General features: G+C 47.8%; 1 protein-coding gene across 1 annotated transcript; it reads left to right on the forward strand.

Annotated features, from left to right (window-relative positions):
- Positions 1-363: 363 nt before the first annotated feature.
- Positions 364-7,686, forward strand: LOC144137901 (juvenile hormone acid O-methyltransferase-like). Its single transcript, XM_077669921.1, has 3 exons — positions 364-1,109; positions 3,188-3,353; positions 7,312-7,686. Exons 1-3 carry the CDS (start codon positions 567-569, stop codon positions 7,476-7,478), a joined length of 876 nt encoding a protein of 291 aa, XP_077526047.1. The 5' UTR covers positions 364-566; the 3' UTR covers positions 7,479-7,686.
- Positions 7,687-11,075: the final 3,389 nt, after the last annotated feature.

Genomic DNA, 11,075 nt, shown 5'->3' on the forward strand with positions numbered 1-11,075 from the left:
GCACGCCGTATGCGTGCCACTGTTCAGCTCAATTAACTTCAGCTGTGACGTGAGTTTCGAGAGCGACGCAGAAACAACAAAGTGCGGCGCTACGCAGCGTTGCACGATTTCCTGAAAACACACAGGGATGAAAATATAATTGCGTGGACGACTGTGCTGTAGACGCACAGCTGTCTCTCTACCTGTTCACATTCTTGGAAAACTGCCTGGGAGAACCAATGCCGTTCAGTTGTCAGCTAAAGGGACAACCGTGTCTCTGAAGGGTCTTTCAGGGTCACCGATAACTCCGATGAGATAACGCCGTTAACGGCCGTGTTTGCTCCAGTGCGACGAACGCAGCGGACGTTATCGCGCGCCATATATTTTTAGCTAATGCGCGCTCCCGGAACCTATGGGTCGCAGCTAGGGGAAACCTTGACGCTTCAGATTAAGCCATATAAACATATTGTGCTCTTTATCTCGCGAGAAGCGTTTCAGCTTCTCTCTTATTGTTACAGAGAACTTCGCGCACAACTGTTTATGTTGTGCCGAAGCCGGAGAGTTGCAGTTGCGCACCGGCATTGAAAATGGCCGGCACATCATCACCCAGCATCAGTGGTCCTCGCGATATCCTGGAGGCGAAAGCGTACGCCGCACTAGAGCATCATTTCGCCCAAGAGAACGTCAATGCACTTGAGAATACCGCGTTTTTCCGCACACTCGAAGAAGAGGACCAGCATCTGGACATAGGCTGCGGCCCGGGCACGTTCACCAAAAACTATCTCGTCCCACTTTCTCGACCCTGTAAGAGGCTGGTGGCCATAGACAAGTCCCCTCTGATGATCGACTTTGCGGTGCTCAACTCGTGCCACGAGAACATAACGTACGACGTGTTCGACTTCGGCGGCCAGAGCGTTGAGGAGCTGCTCGCGAAGTATGGCGCCTTCGATCGCATCTACTCCTTTATTTGCTTCCACTACGTGAAGAACCAACGGAAGGCTTACAGGGATCTGGCCCAACTGCTGATACCGGGCTCAGGAGAGTGCCTCATTGTTGCGGCGGTCTCGTCTTCTCTGACGGACGCATGGCGTCAAATGCATGTGATGGATAGATGGCGAGAGTTTGTACCCGTGAGTAGGCACACCACGTTGCTTTCCATGTTTGGTCGCTTTATAGAAGCAGCTTTGCATAATCTTCCGTCCCGTAGTTGTGCAAATTATTCGCTGTTGCCGATTTTAGGGGTGTTTTATGTACAGAAAAATTCCACGTGTCTCATGGTTTAAAAGGATCCTGCAACACTTTCTGCAACTTTATTTTAGAAATCTTAAATGCTTGCAGAACGTAGTCACTCAACACACCCAGTACTTAGATTCGGGGGTTGCAAAGTACCTCAGCCAAAAAATACTGCTCTTCCCATCAGATAACTTGGAAATGCGCTCAAAAGATTTTTCTTTCTGTCCTTGTCTTGACGTTCTTCAACGGCTCGAATTACGTCACTAAGGCCATCTAGCTGCTGTTGCCCGTTTTAGCTTCAGTTGCAGCAATGAACGCTTTTCGATATTAACTTAAAAAAAAAAGGCCCCAGAAACAAAGAAGAAATGGAAGGCGTATCTGGTGCAACGAGCAAATTCTGCAGTGCCGTTCCGTGCTGGCGATAACAATAGCTTTCGCAGCGGTTCGAGGCGCGAACGAAAGAGTGAAAGCGCTTATCGAAAGTGTTGCAAGGTCCCTTTAAACAACTGCCGAGTGTATAAGCTTTGACCGACCCTCCCCTCCTTCCCCTCCGTTGTCGTTCTCTAAATTTTAAGAGAAAATGGACGAGGCCTTCGAATGTGCCTATCATGACATGAATGCTACTGGTCACTCTTCCCGTTCCTACCAACTTTTTTGCCTAACAGTGTTTCGGGCCTCCTTGATTATAAAACACACTCATTCATTCTCTTTCTTAGGGGCTGGGGCTGTTGGCGTCTCCTGTCGTCGTCGTCGTAATCGTAGTTTTATGTAATCACGGTACTCGCACACCGGAAAACCCGTTTACGCCTCACGCTAGAACTTAACGCGCACTAAAAAACACCGGGACACTCGTTTGCGCCTCGCGCTAGAGAACTTCGTGCTTCCAAGACGAGAGACTTTTACAGCAACGCTGTATACCTCTAGCTCCTAACGGTTGCATCTCCGTTGGCGAAAATGCCGAGGCGCCAAGAATGCATTTTACACTGAATGCTTCGCCCTTCCCCAGGTTTCACGTTTGTATTTTTTGTATTTGTATTTATTGTTCTGTACAATACAGAAATGACGACGAGGCAAAGCAAAAGGAGGTATACCCTCAGGAGGTCTACGTTAGTGGAGATGGCCCGGGATTTTTTTCTCTCGCCAGCGGTGCACTAAGTTTACAAGTCTTCGACGCCCGCTTCCACCTGGTAGAGAGAACAAGGAGAAAACAAACGGAAAGTTTGGACGTCCTCTATATACGTACACCTACGCAGTTCCTCTATATAGTGTCTCTATATAGCTCCCACAGTGATCTATATAAAGATAACGCCGAGATATATAGGGATACCGCTACATAGAGGAACTTTATTTTTTTAACTTCTTAAGATGCAATCGCAGCTAATAAGCACACTGTATGATGTAACGGAAAATGTATTAACTTGATTTAAGGTTCCAGTCTGTTTAGATGCGGTTATTTTTGATACGCAAGGACACAAAGGAAATGTTCAATACGCCGGAAGGCTGGCGAATCGAGTCTCAAAAGGCATCATCACGTGCTTGGGTGGGTTCTTAATAGCTGGATTCAATTCTCGCCTTGCTGAGCACGAGGTCGCGGGTTCGATTCCCGGCCGCGGCAGCCGCTTTTCTGATGGAGGCGAAAAGCAAAAATGCCCGTGTACGAGATTTCGGCGCACGTTAAAGATCCCCAGGTGGTCAAAATTAATCCGGAGCCCGCCACTACGGCGCGCCTCATCGCCTACGTTGCGTCGGCGCGTTAAACCCTACAATCAATCAATCAATCAAATCAATTCTCGCCTCGTCCGAGATATCGGCGTATTAGTTTATTCAACACTGCCTTGCTTACAACGAATGCACCGTCGGCCAACAGCACTTGAATTTACAAGCCAAGTATTTACTGTTAATGCAGACGGTAATAAAAGCTATACATTAGGTTGTCTGCTTTAATAAGAAAATATATATTTCGCTTTTTTTCCAGGATCCAGGCTTCCTGTTCTCAGATCTGTTTTGGTTCAACCTGGACAAACCGCTCTGCGAAGTTGAATCGGAGATAAGGGCAGTGGTCGCCGATTCTGGTCTGCATTGCATCGATTGCGAAGTCTATGACAGTCAGCTGCTTTTTCCAAACGTCGAAACCGGTCTTGGTAAGTAAAATGTTAAGTTACTCAAGATAAAGCTTGCACGATGTGGCAGAAATGTGCTTGAATAAGTAACAACAGGAAAAAAGGAGTGATGTGGAAAAGCACAGCAGCCCGAACCGCAATTTCTCGGGATAACCTTACGATTCATTTTTATTTGCTGAGTTGGTCAACCCTGAGCTAATGTTAGGAATAGTAATTTCGGCGTCGCAGCGGCATGAGAAGACGCGTTTAGAGCCTTGGATCAAGTAAACCTCAGAGAACGAATTGTTGGGCGCGCTTTCTTGCTATATTGTTTATTCTAAGAGCCTATCCGCCACGAAAAGAACATATATGTCTAAATGTGACATCCTAGCCACGACGAAATCTATTTTGTAGGACATATTAAGCACTTCACCTAAAGTTTCAAGTTGGCATATGAGCGTATGATATTCGTAAACTCTGTTTTCCTTCTCGTGCTGTTGCGGCGCTGAGCAGTTCAACAAGGCCGTAACTATGGTTACGAGTAGAGCGCGCGCTGCAGAAGTAGGCTTAGGGGCTTTCATTGTTAAGGTAGGGCGGATTGTGAAACGGTACCTGCAGTCTGGTAAAGGAAGCGTCTCCCAGGAAACGCGCCGCAAAGTGCATAGGAAACATGCTTCATGGACGGACATCTGTCAACGGCGACTGCTGTGAAACGCGCCCATGCATCACGGGCGCCCTCTTCCGTGCGACCTCTTGATTAACAGGGCAGTCGCGCCCCACTTCGCTCACTTTACGGTGTCGCAAAATCCGATCGCCTGGACAGCCTGCGCTCGTATTTTGCATTAGACGTCATAGTTGTTGGTAATGGTTAAGACAAAGTGCAAGTTTGGCTTGTTATAATTAGTGCTTTGTCCCGATAACGAGGAAATAAATTTTATCGGAAACTTCAAACAAATAATCGAGATAAAAAACAAAACATATCAAGCAGTGGTGACTCCCTAACCACTTTCTGGCGATTTTTCTATGACCGCATAGAGTCGTGTTTGGAGGATTGGCAACCGTCGCCCAAGCCACCGCAAGATAACATGGGCAATGGTACTGAGGCCATAGAGAAAGAAATTTTTTATTTCTCTATGCTGAGGCCTCCATTCCCGTTTGATCGTACTGCCTAAAGGGACCCTGCAACATTTTCGATAAACGTTTTCACTCTTTCCTTCGCGTCGGGAAGCACTGCGAAGGCTACAGTTATCGCCAGTACGGAGCGGCACTGCGTGATTTGCTCGTCGTAGCAGATACGCCTTCCGTATCTGCTTTGTTTTTGTGACTTTATTTTTAAAGTTGCTACCGAAAAGCGTTCATTGCTGTAACTGAAAAACAACCGGCCAACAGCCGCTAAATGTCCTCAGTGATGTAATTCGGGACGTCGAAGAACTGCAAGACCGGGAAAGAGAAAAAAATCTTTTGAGCGAGTTTCCAAATTATCTGATCGGTCTAGAGCAGTAATTTCTAGCTGAGGTACTTTGCGACCCCCTAATCTAAATACTGGGTGTGTTGGGTGACTACTTCGCAAGCATTTAAGATTTCAAAAAAGTTTTAAAAAATGTTGCAGGGTCCCTTTGGATGTACGTGCACTTAATACCCTCGTAGCTTTGTTTAGTCCTGGCCCATATTACGTCACTCCTGTCCATTTTACGTCACCGTGGCGCGAAATATGAGCCTTTCACTGTTTTTGCGCTTTCTCTGTTAAAGCACGTTTTTCGTGGACGGAATGGAATAGACTGCATTTTAGTTGCGAAAAACAGACGCGGACGAAGAAGTACACAGTGCACTTGTTAGACTACAACTGAAATTTTACTAAACGTCCGTGAAACAAAGGAAGATAAAATATCACCACGAGCTTCCCCTACACCACCCCACACACACCAGCCTATGTCTCGCACATGCGCCCTCGTAAGAAGCTTATCTCCTTTTCTGTAAGGGTGATTGAAGCAGTGCTCACACAATTAACTCCTTCCCTGTAGATATAAAATGCCTCGTTAATCTCGCGACCGGTCAATCACTTACAGAAAAGGAGATAAGCTTCTTACGAGGGCGCATGTGCGAGACATAGGCTGGCGTGTGGGGGGTGGTGTAGGGGAAGGGCGTGGTGATATGTTATCGTTAAGGCATAAAGTTGGGCTAGTTGGTTATCTGACTGCATTTTACTAGCGAAAAATAGACGCGGATGAAGAAGAAGTACACAGGACACTCGCTAGACTACAACTGAAATTTTACACAGCGTCCGTGAAACAAAGAAAGATAACATATCACCACGACCTGCCTCTACACATCCCCACACAAGCCAACCTATGTGTCACACATGCGCCCTCGTAGGTAGCATATCTCCTTATCTGTAAGAGTGATTGAAGGGGTGCTGACACAATCAACTCCTTCCCTGTAGATCTGAAATGCCTCGTTAATCTCGCGACTAGTTTGGTCACGTCCAGATCCTACAACACGTGTTTTATCGAACGCCGGCGTACAATCAGGGCACCGCCTGCAATGATCGGCCAGATGGCCTCCCGCCGCAAGCGACGAAACTGCTGCACGGTGCTCTCTCAGCCTGTCGTTTAAACACCGCCCCGTCTGTCCCACGTAGCATTTGCCACAGGACAGCGGAATGCGGTAGATGACACCTTCTTTGCAGGTTACAAACCTGTTGCCATGTTTTTTGGTGCAAGCTTGGCGTGGCTTCTCGTTTACGGCGGGGCACATATGCTGGATGTACCAACCGCGCTCAAAAAAGCAGATTTTGAATTACGCTTCGGCCCACTCCAAGGTGGTTAAGCGCGGCATAGCGGCGAACTGCCTGCGCGGTGCCCTCCAGAAGTCGTGCGCTCACAAGGTATCTGGTAGTGTGCAAGCTCAAGTGGCTCGTCTGACGCAAGCGGGCTTCCCTTTGGAGTTGGTGGCTTCGGTCGCAGAAAGCCTCATCAAGGAGGTTAAAGCCGGTAAGGGCCCTTTAAGGGGAGAAGACGCCAACCGGGAGAGGTTGCGACGCGTAGCCGTGCCATACGTACATCAGCTCACGCACCGCCTGAAAAAAGTGGGGAAAAAATGCGGCGTGGAAGTGCTGGCCACCGCGCCTGGCAAGCTGATGAGGATGTGCCCCGCCGTAAACGAGAAGCCACGCGAAGCTTGCACCAAAAAACATGGCACCAGGTTTGTAACCTGCAAAGAAGGTGTCATCTACCGCATTCCGCTGTCCTGTGGCAAATGCTTAAACGACAGGCTGAACGACAGGCTGAGAGAGCACCGTGCAGCAGTTTCGTCGCTTGCGGCGGGAGGCCATCTGGCCGATCATTGCAGGCGGTGCCCTGATTGTACGCCGGCGTTCGATAAAACACGTGTTGTAGGATCTGGACGTGACCAAACTAGTCGCGAGATTAACGAGGCATTTCAGATCTACAGGGAAGGAGTTAATTGTGTCAGCACCCCTTCAATCACTCTTACAGATAAGGAGATATGCTACCTACGAGGGCGCATGTGTGACACATAGGTTGGCGTGTGTGGGGATGTGTAGAGGCAGGTCGTGGTGATATGTTATCTTTCTTTGTTTCACGGACGCTATGTAAAATTTCAGTTGTAGTCTAGCGAGTGTCCTGTGTACTTCTTCTTCGTCCGCGTCTATTTTTCGCTAGTAAAATGCAGTGATATGTTATCATCCTTTGTTTCACGGACGCTTAGTAATATTTCAGTTGTAGTCTAGCGAGCGAGTGTTCTGTGTACTTCGTCCGCGTCTGTTTTCGCTAGTATAATGCAGTCAGATAACCAACTATCCCAACTTTCTGCCTTAAATGGATTAGAGTTAAGGAAGTTACCGAAGGCCAGCTTTTTCAACTGGAACAAAGTTGTGTTTTGCCTTCACTGTCTCCTTTGATCCTTGTGAAATGACCTGTCGTTTCTGTGTCCCCTGCAGAGGACAAACCCTCGCAAATTCTCTGCGATTCCTCTGTTGCAGATATGATTCTCCAAACATTTGGATTCAACGAGCGTGTACCTGAGTCCGATTTGCAAGAGTTTCGAGATGACTGGACGCGCTTCCTCCTGCAACCGGGCGAAGGCCAGCCTCATTCTGCTTTGAAAGTAACGCTGTACCGCGTGCACGCCAGGTTGTTGAGCCCCTGATTCCATCTATTCTCCCACCCCCTTTCACAACTTGGTAAGGACGGCGACGGCTCACCGAGAATTTCCGCTGACGACTCCGCACAACGATTTCGGAAAGAATGAAGATGGCTCATACTGCTTGATGTTTCCCAAGTTTGCATTTTAAAAGTACCATCTGTTCATCGCACCATGATATGGGTATAGTAAATCAATTTAATCGGTGTTCTTATCTGCACTGTTTCATCAGCATTTGCTTTGTAGGCATGAGTCTAATTGTGTGAAGCGCAGGCCGCAATATTAAAATGAGGCGGTATTGTTATGAACAATGCATGCTTTCTTAGCTGCTGTGGTCCTGTGAGCATGCCAAAGCAGGAAGAAAACACGGAGTCTCGAAAAGGCGCTACAAGACGCGATGGTGTGTGCGTCACTAGGCGCCTTTGCTGTCGTGTAACCTCAGCGAGTTGCCGACAACGACGCAGCTGTTAAAGCCACCTCATCTGCCCATAGTCTCTGCGCTCATGCTCTAGCGATCCAATTCACGAGAAAGAATGCGGCAATCCTCGCCTCATCAACCGCATGGAAAGTGCAGATGTCTATCTGGACTGACGCAAGGCAGCAATACGCACCTCTTCATGCGATTGATCCTAAGTGCACCTTCAGAATGCCACCTGGGCTCAGCAAGTGCGAGGAAGCGATTCTACACAGGCTGCGCTTGAATGTGGCCTACACGGGACATTACCTGTACAAAATACAGCAGGCATCTTCACCATTTTGTTCCACATGTGGCTCACGAGAAGACATTCGTCATGTTACATGCGTGTGCCCAAAGTACACCGTGCAGAGGCAGAAACTAATATTATCTTTGAGCAGGCAGCTTGGTGCGGGACTTATACTGAGGGCTGTTTTGGGACCTTGGTCGGGTCTCAGTCAGGCTGCACGTGCAATCAAAGCTCTCTTGAAGTTTCTTCGGAGCACAGAAGTGCACAGAGTTTTGTGATTGAAAATTTTGGGCGCATCAAAAGACATCTTTTCATTTTTATAGTCTTTTTGTTTTTGTTTTCTTTCTTTTGTTTTTTTGCTTTCTTTCTCTTTTTCTTCTATCATCTAGCATAGCAAGCCAGTGCAACGGCTCGGCTAACTTCGCTGGTCTTCATTAAAGTTTCTCTCTCTCTCTCACCTCACGCCTTCGCAGTGTCGCGTCGATACTTTGCGGGACTTCATGTTTTCTTTGTTCTTACAAGGTATTGGTCTGAAATTTAGAAATGGCCACCAGGCCTTCTGAGCTTGGAGTCAATCAGACCTAGCGATGAGAAAAAAATTACGAACCCCTTCTTTCTGGAAAGAAGGGTGCTCGCGAAGTGAAAACTAAAACAACCAATCGAAACGCCAAATCAAAATGTATTGACCGGATTGAAAACACGACACCATAGATCGACCAAAACGAAGCATTTTCATTTCGCTGAGCTTTGCCCGAATGCAGATTTTTGGTATATGTGCTATTTTAAATCATTCTTCTGCAGTTATCGGGAACGTTTAGTTCTTTAATGGCTACCCCCTCTTTAATGTTGGTAAAAAATTACATCATTTTCCCGTAGGTGAACCCTGAGTAGTATGCGAAGCAGCCATGGGGTCGACTGAATTTCCCATTAGTTTTCAGTTCGTCGTTTCCGTTGACGTTCAGCTTCGCGTGCCTTCGTTGTATCAGCAGCTTCTTGGCGTATTTTGAATGAGTGAAGGACATAAGACGCGTTCGTAGCACATGCTCCCGTCTCGGTTTGTAGCGCAGTGGGAAGAGCACCACGTACCTCCCGTTGCGGCCAGAGAGTCGTGGGATCGAAACCGCGCGCCGCCTAACTAATTATTTGTATAGTGGACTGCGCTGACGTCAGCCCAAACGCTGACGGGGCTGAAAAGACGCGCATGTACAGTAGAGTGCGGAAGGCGGACAACAACAAGGGAGGGAGGGACACAGCCCCGAGCATGAGATGCTTCGCATCTAAAAAAAGAGCATTTCCGTCAGCGATTCATGTGGAGTTTTGGCTGACCAAGCCAGCCCTTTCAGCAAACTTCTGACTTCAGCAGTATCCCATGATAAAACAGTTTGATCTTTTCACCGTAGCACTGTGAAGGCCAGGGGAAGCCATTTGACTGCTTGCTCTTCGTCAGAGCTGAACTACCTCGTAGGGTGTCTCAGGCGTTTAGTGCTTCAACCTTGGGTGAACAGCTAATTTCTGCGTCTGCTAAGCGCGGTCCACCAACCAATTGCGCCAACAAGACCGAAATTCAGGGGGTGTGCAATAGCGCCAGGAAAACCAAAACGCCAGCTACTTCCTTTTAAAGTGAAGGTTATGTGTCCTCACTGTTGCCGTTGTGTGCCACTACGCCCAGCAGGAAAGCAAGCCAAATTTCTCTAACGACGATGATGAATGATCGTGAGTGAAGTGAAAAAAAAAACGCTTCCCATGGCCAGAATCGAACCTGAGTCCCTCGCGCTATGAAGGTGGCGTCTATCCGACTGCTCCATTTTCACTTTTTTTCTTTATTGCCTGTTTTTGGTATACAACACGAACAAAAAAAACGATTCCGAAGTGTGAAAAAACACCAGCACGTCACTTGCTAGTGTGTGATTGTTAAAAAGACCAAAGCCATGCCGCATTTTCCAACACATCTAACCAGTACATGGTCGAAGCGAACACCCAGCAGGACGTACTAATTCGCGCTTTACACCCCAAACCCAAACGTTAGGCCTACGGAGTACACACCTGAGAGTTGCTGTGGGTATTCTAGAAAAGGAGTGCGTACCTCCACAGTAAAACATAGTCGCAGTGTGGGATTGGCCAGCCAAAGAATCCATCACGAGAAAGCTTTGCTTTCAACCATCGTCGTCGTTAGACAGAGGGGTGCATGATTTTTTCCTTTTTTTTTGTTCTAAATAAACGTCAGCCGCCAGTTGGAGCTTCACTGGTTCTATACGTTGATTCCGTTCTGTGCTTGCACTCTTTACACACTTTCCCTTCAAGTATATGTCTGCGAGCACGGGAATGCAATGTGGTCGTGCACACGCCTTTTGTGCGTATCGCGGGAGAAGTCATGTAGGGATGTCGCACTGAAGTTAGAGAAGCATACTGAAGCGCCCCGAAAAGTTTTTTGATGCCACTCCAAAGTACTTATGTGGGCTGCTGGCTCGCACACAACGCGTTCGTGTACAGAGCATTGTGCACTTCTGGTCCACATTGTTACCTTGACGGTTCAAGACAAGATTCCTACCCGGCAGAAAGCCTGCAACTTTTGATTAGTGAACTGCCAGCCATTGACGCGCCCTCTTCTAATCCAGTGCTTCCTTATCTGGTTGTTCCGCAGGTTTGCGAGGTGAAGGGCACCTACCATGAACTAACGTTTGGCCTTGCCGCATACGACATCACGTACGACACGGCACTGGCGCCGTGTCCGGATATGGGGATCAAGAGAAATTTCAAGCGCCTCGAGTATTTCCGCAAAATGAACATCTACCTCTCAGCGCTCAACCCGACCAACACATTCAACAAATCAGAATTCCCGATGTCACCGTGTAGCAATATTCGTTACATCTCCCGGAATTCCGTAACTTGAACAGTGCGG

The sequence above is a fragment of the Haemaphysalis longicornis genome, unplaced genomic scaffold (genome assembly GCF_048455015.1).
Source record: "Haemaphysalis longicornis isolate Haplotype H1 unplaced genomic scaffold, Haemaphysalis longicornis Haplotype H1 scaffold_5, whole genome shotgun sequence".
NCBI classification, from domain to species: domain Eukaryota; kingdom Metazoa; phylum Arthropoda; class Arachnida; order Ixodida; family Ixodidae; genus Haemaphysalis; species Haemaphysalis longicornis.

Coding starts and splice junctions, on each gene's coding strand:
- LOC144137901 (XM_077669921.1), top strand. CDS start 567: ATGGCCGGCACATCATCACCCAGCATCAGTGGTCCTCGCGATATCCTG. Junction 1,110..3,187: donor GATGGCGAGAGTTTGTACCC/GTGAGTAGGCAC, acceptor CTTTTTTTCCAG/GATCCAGGCTTCCTGTTCTC. Junction 3,354..7,311: donor AAACGTCGAAACCGGTCTTG/GTAAGTAAAATG, acceptor CCTCTGTTGCAG/ATATGATTCTCCAAACATTT.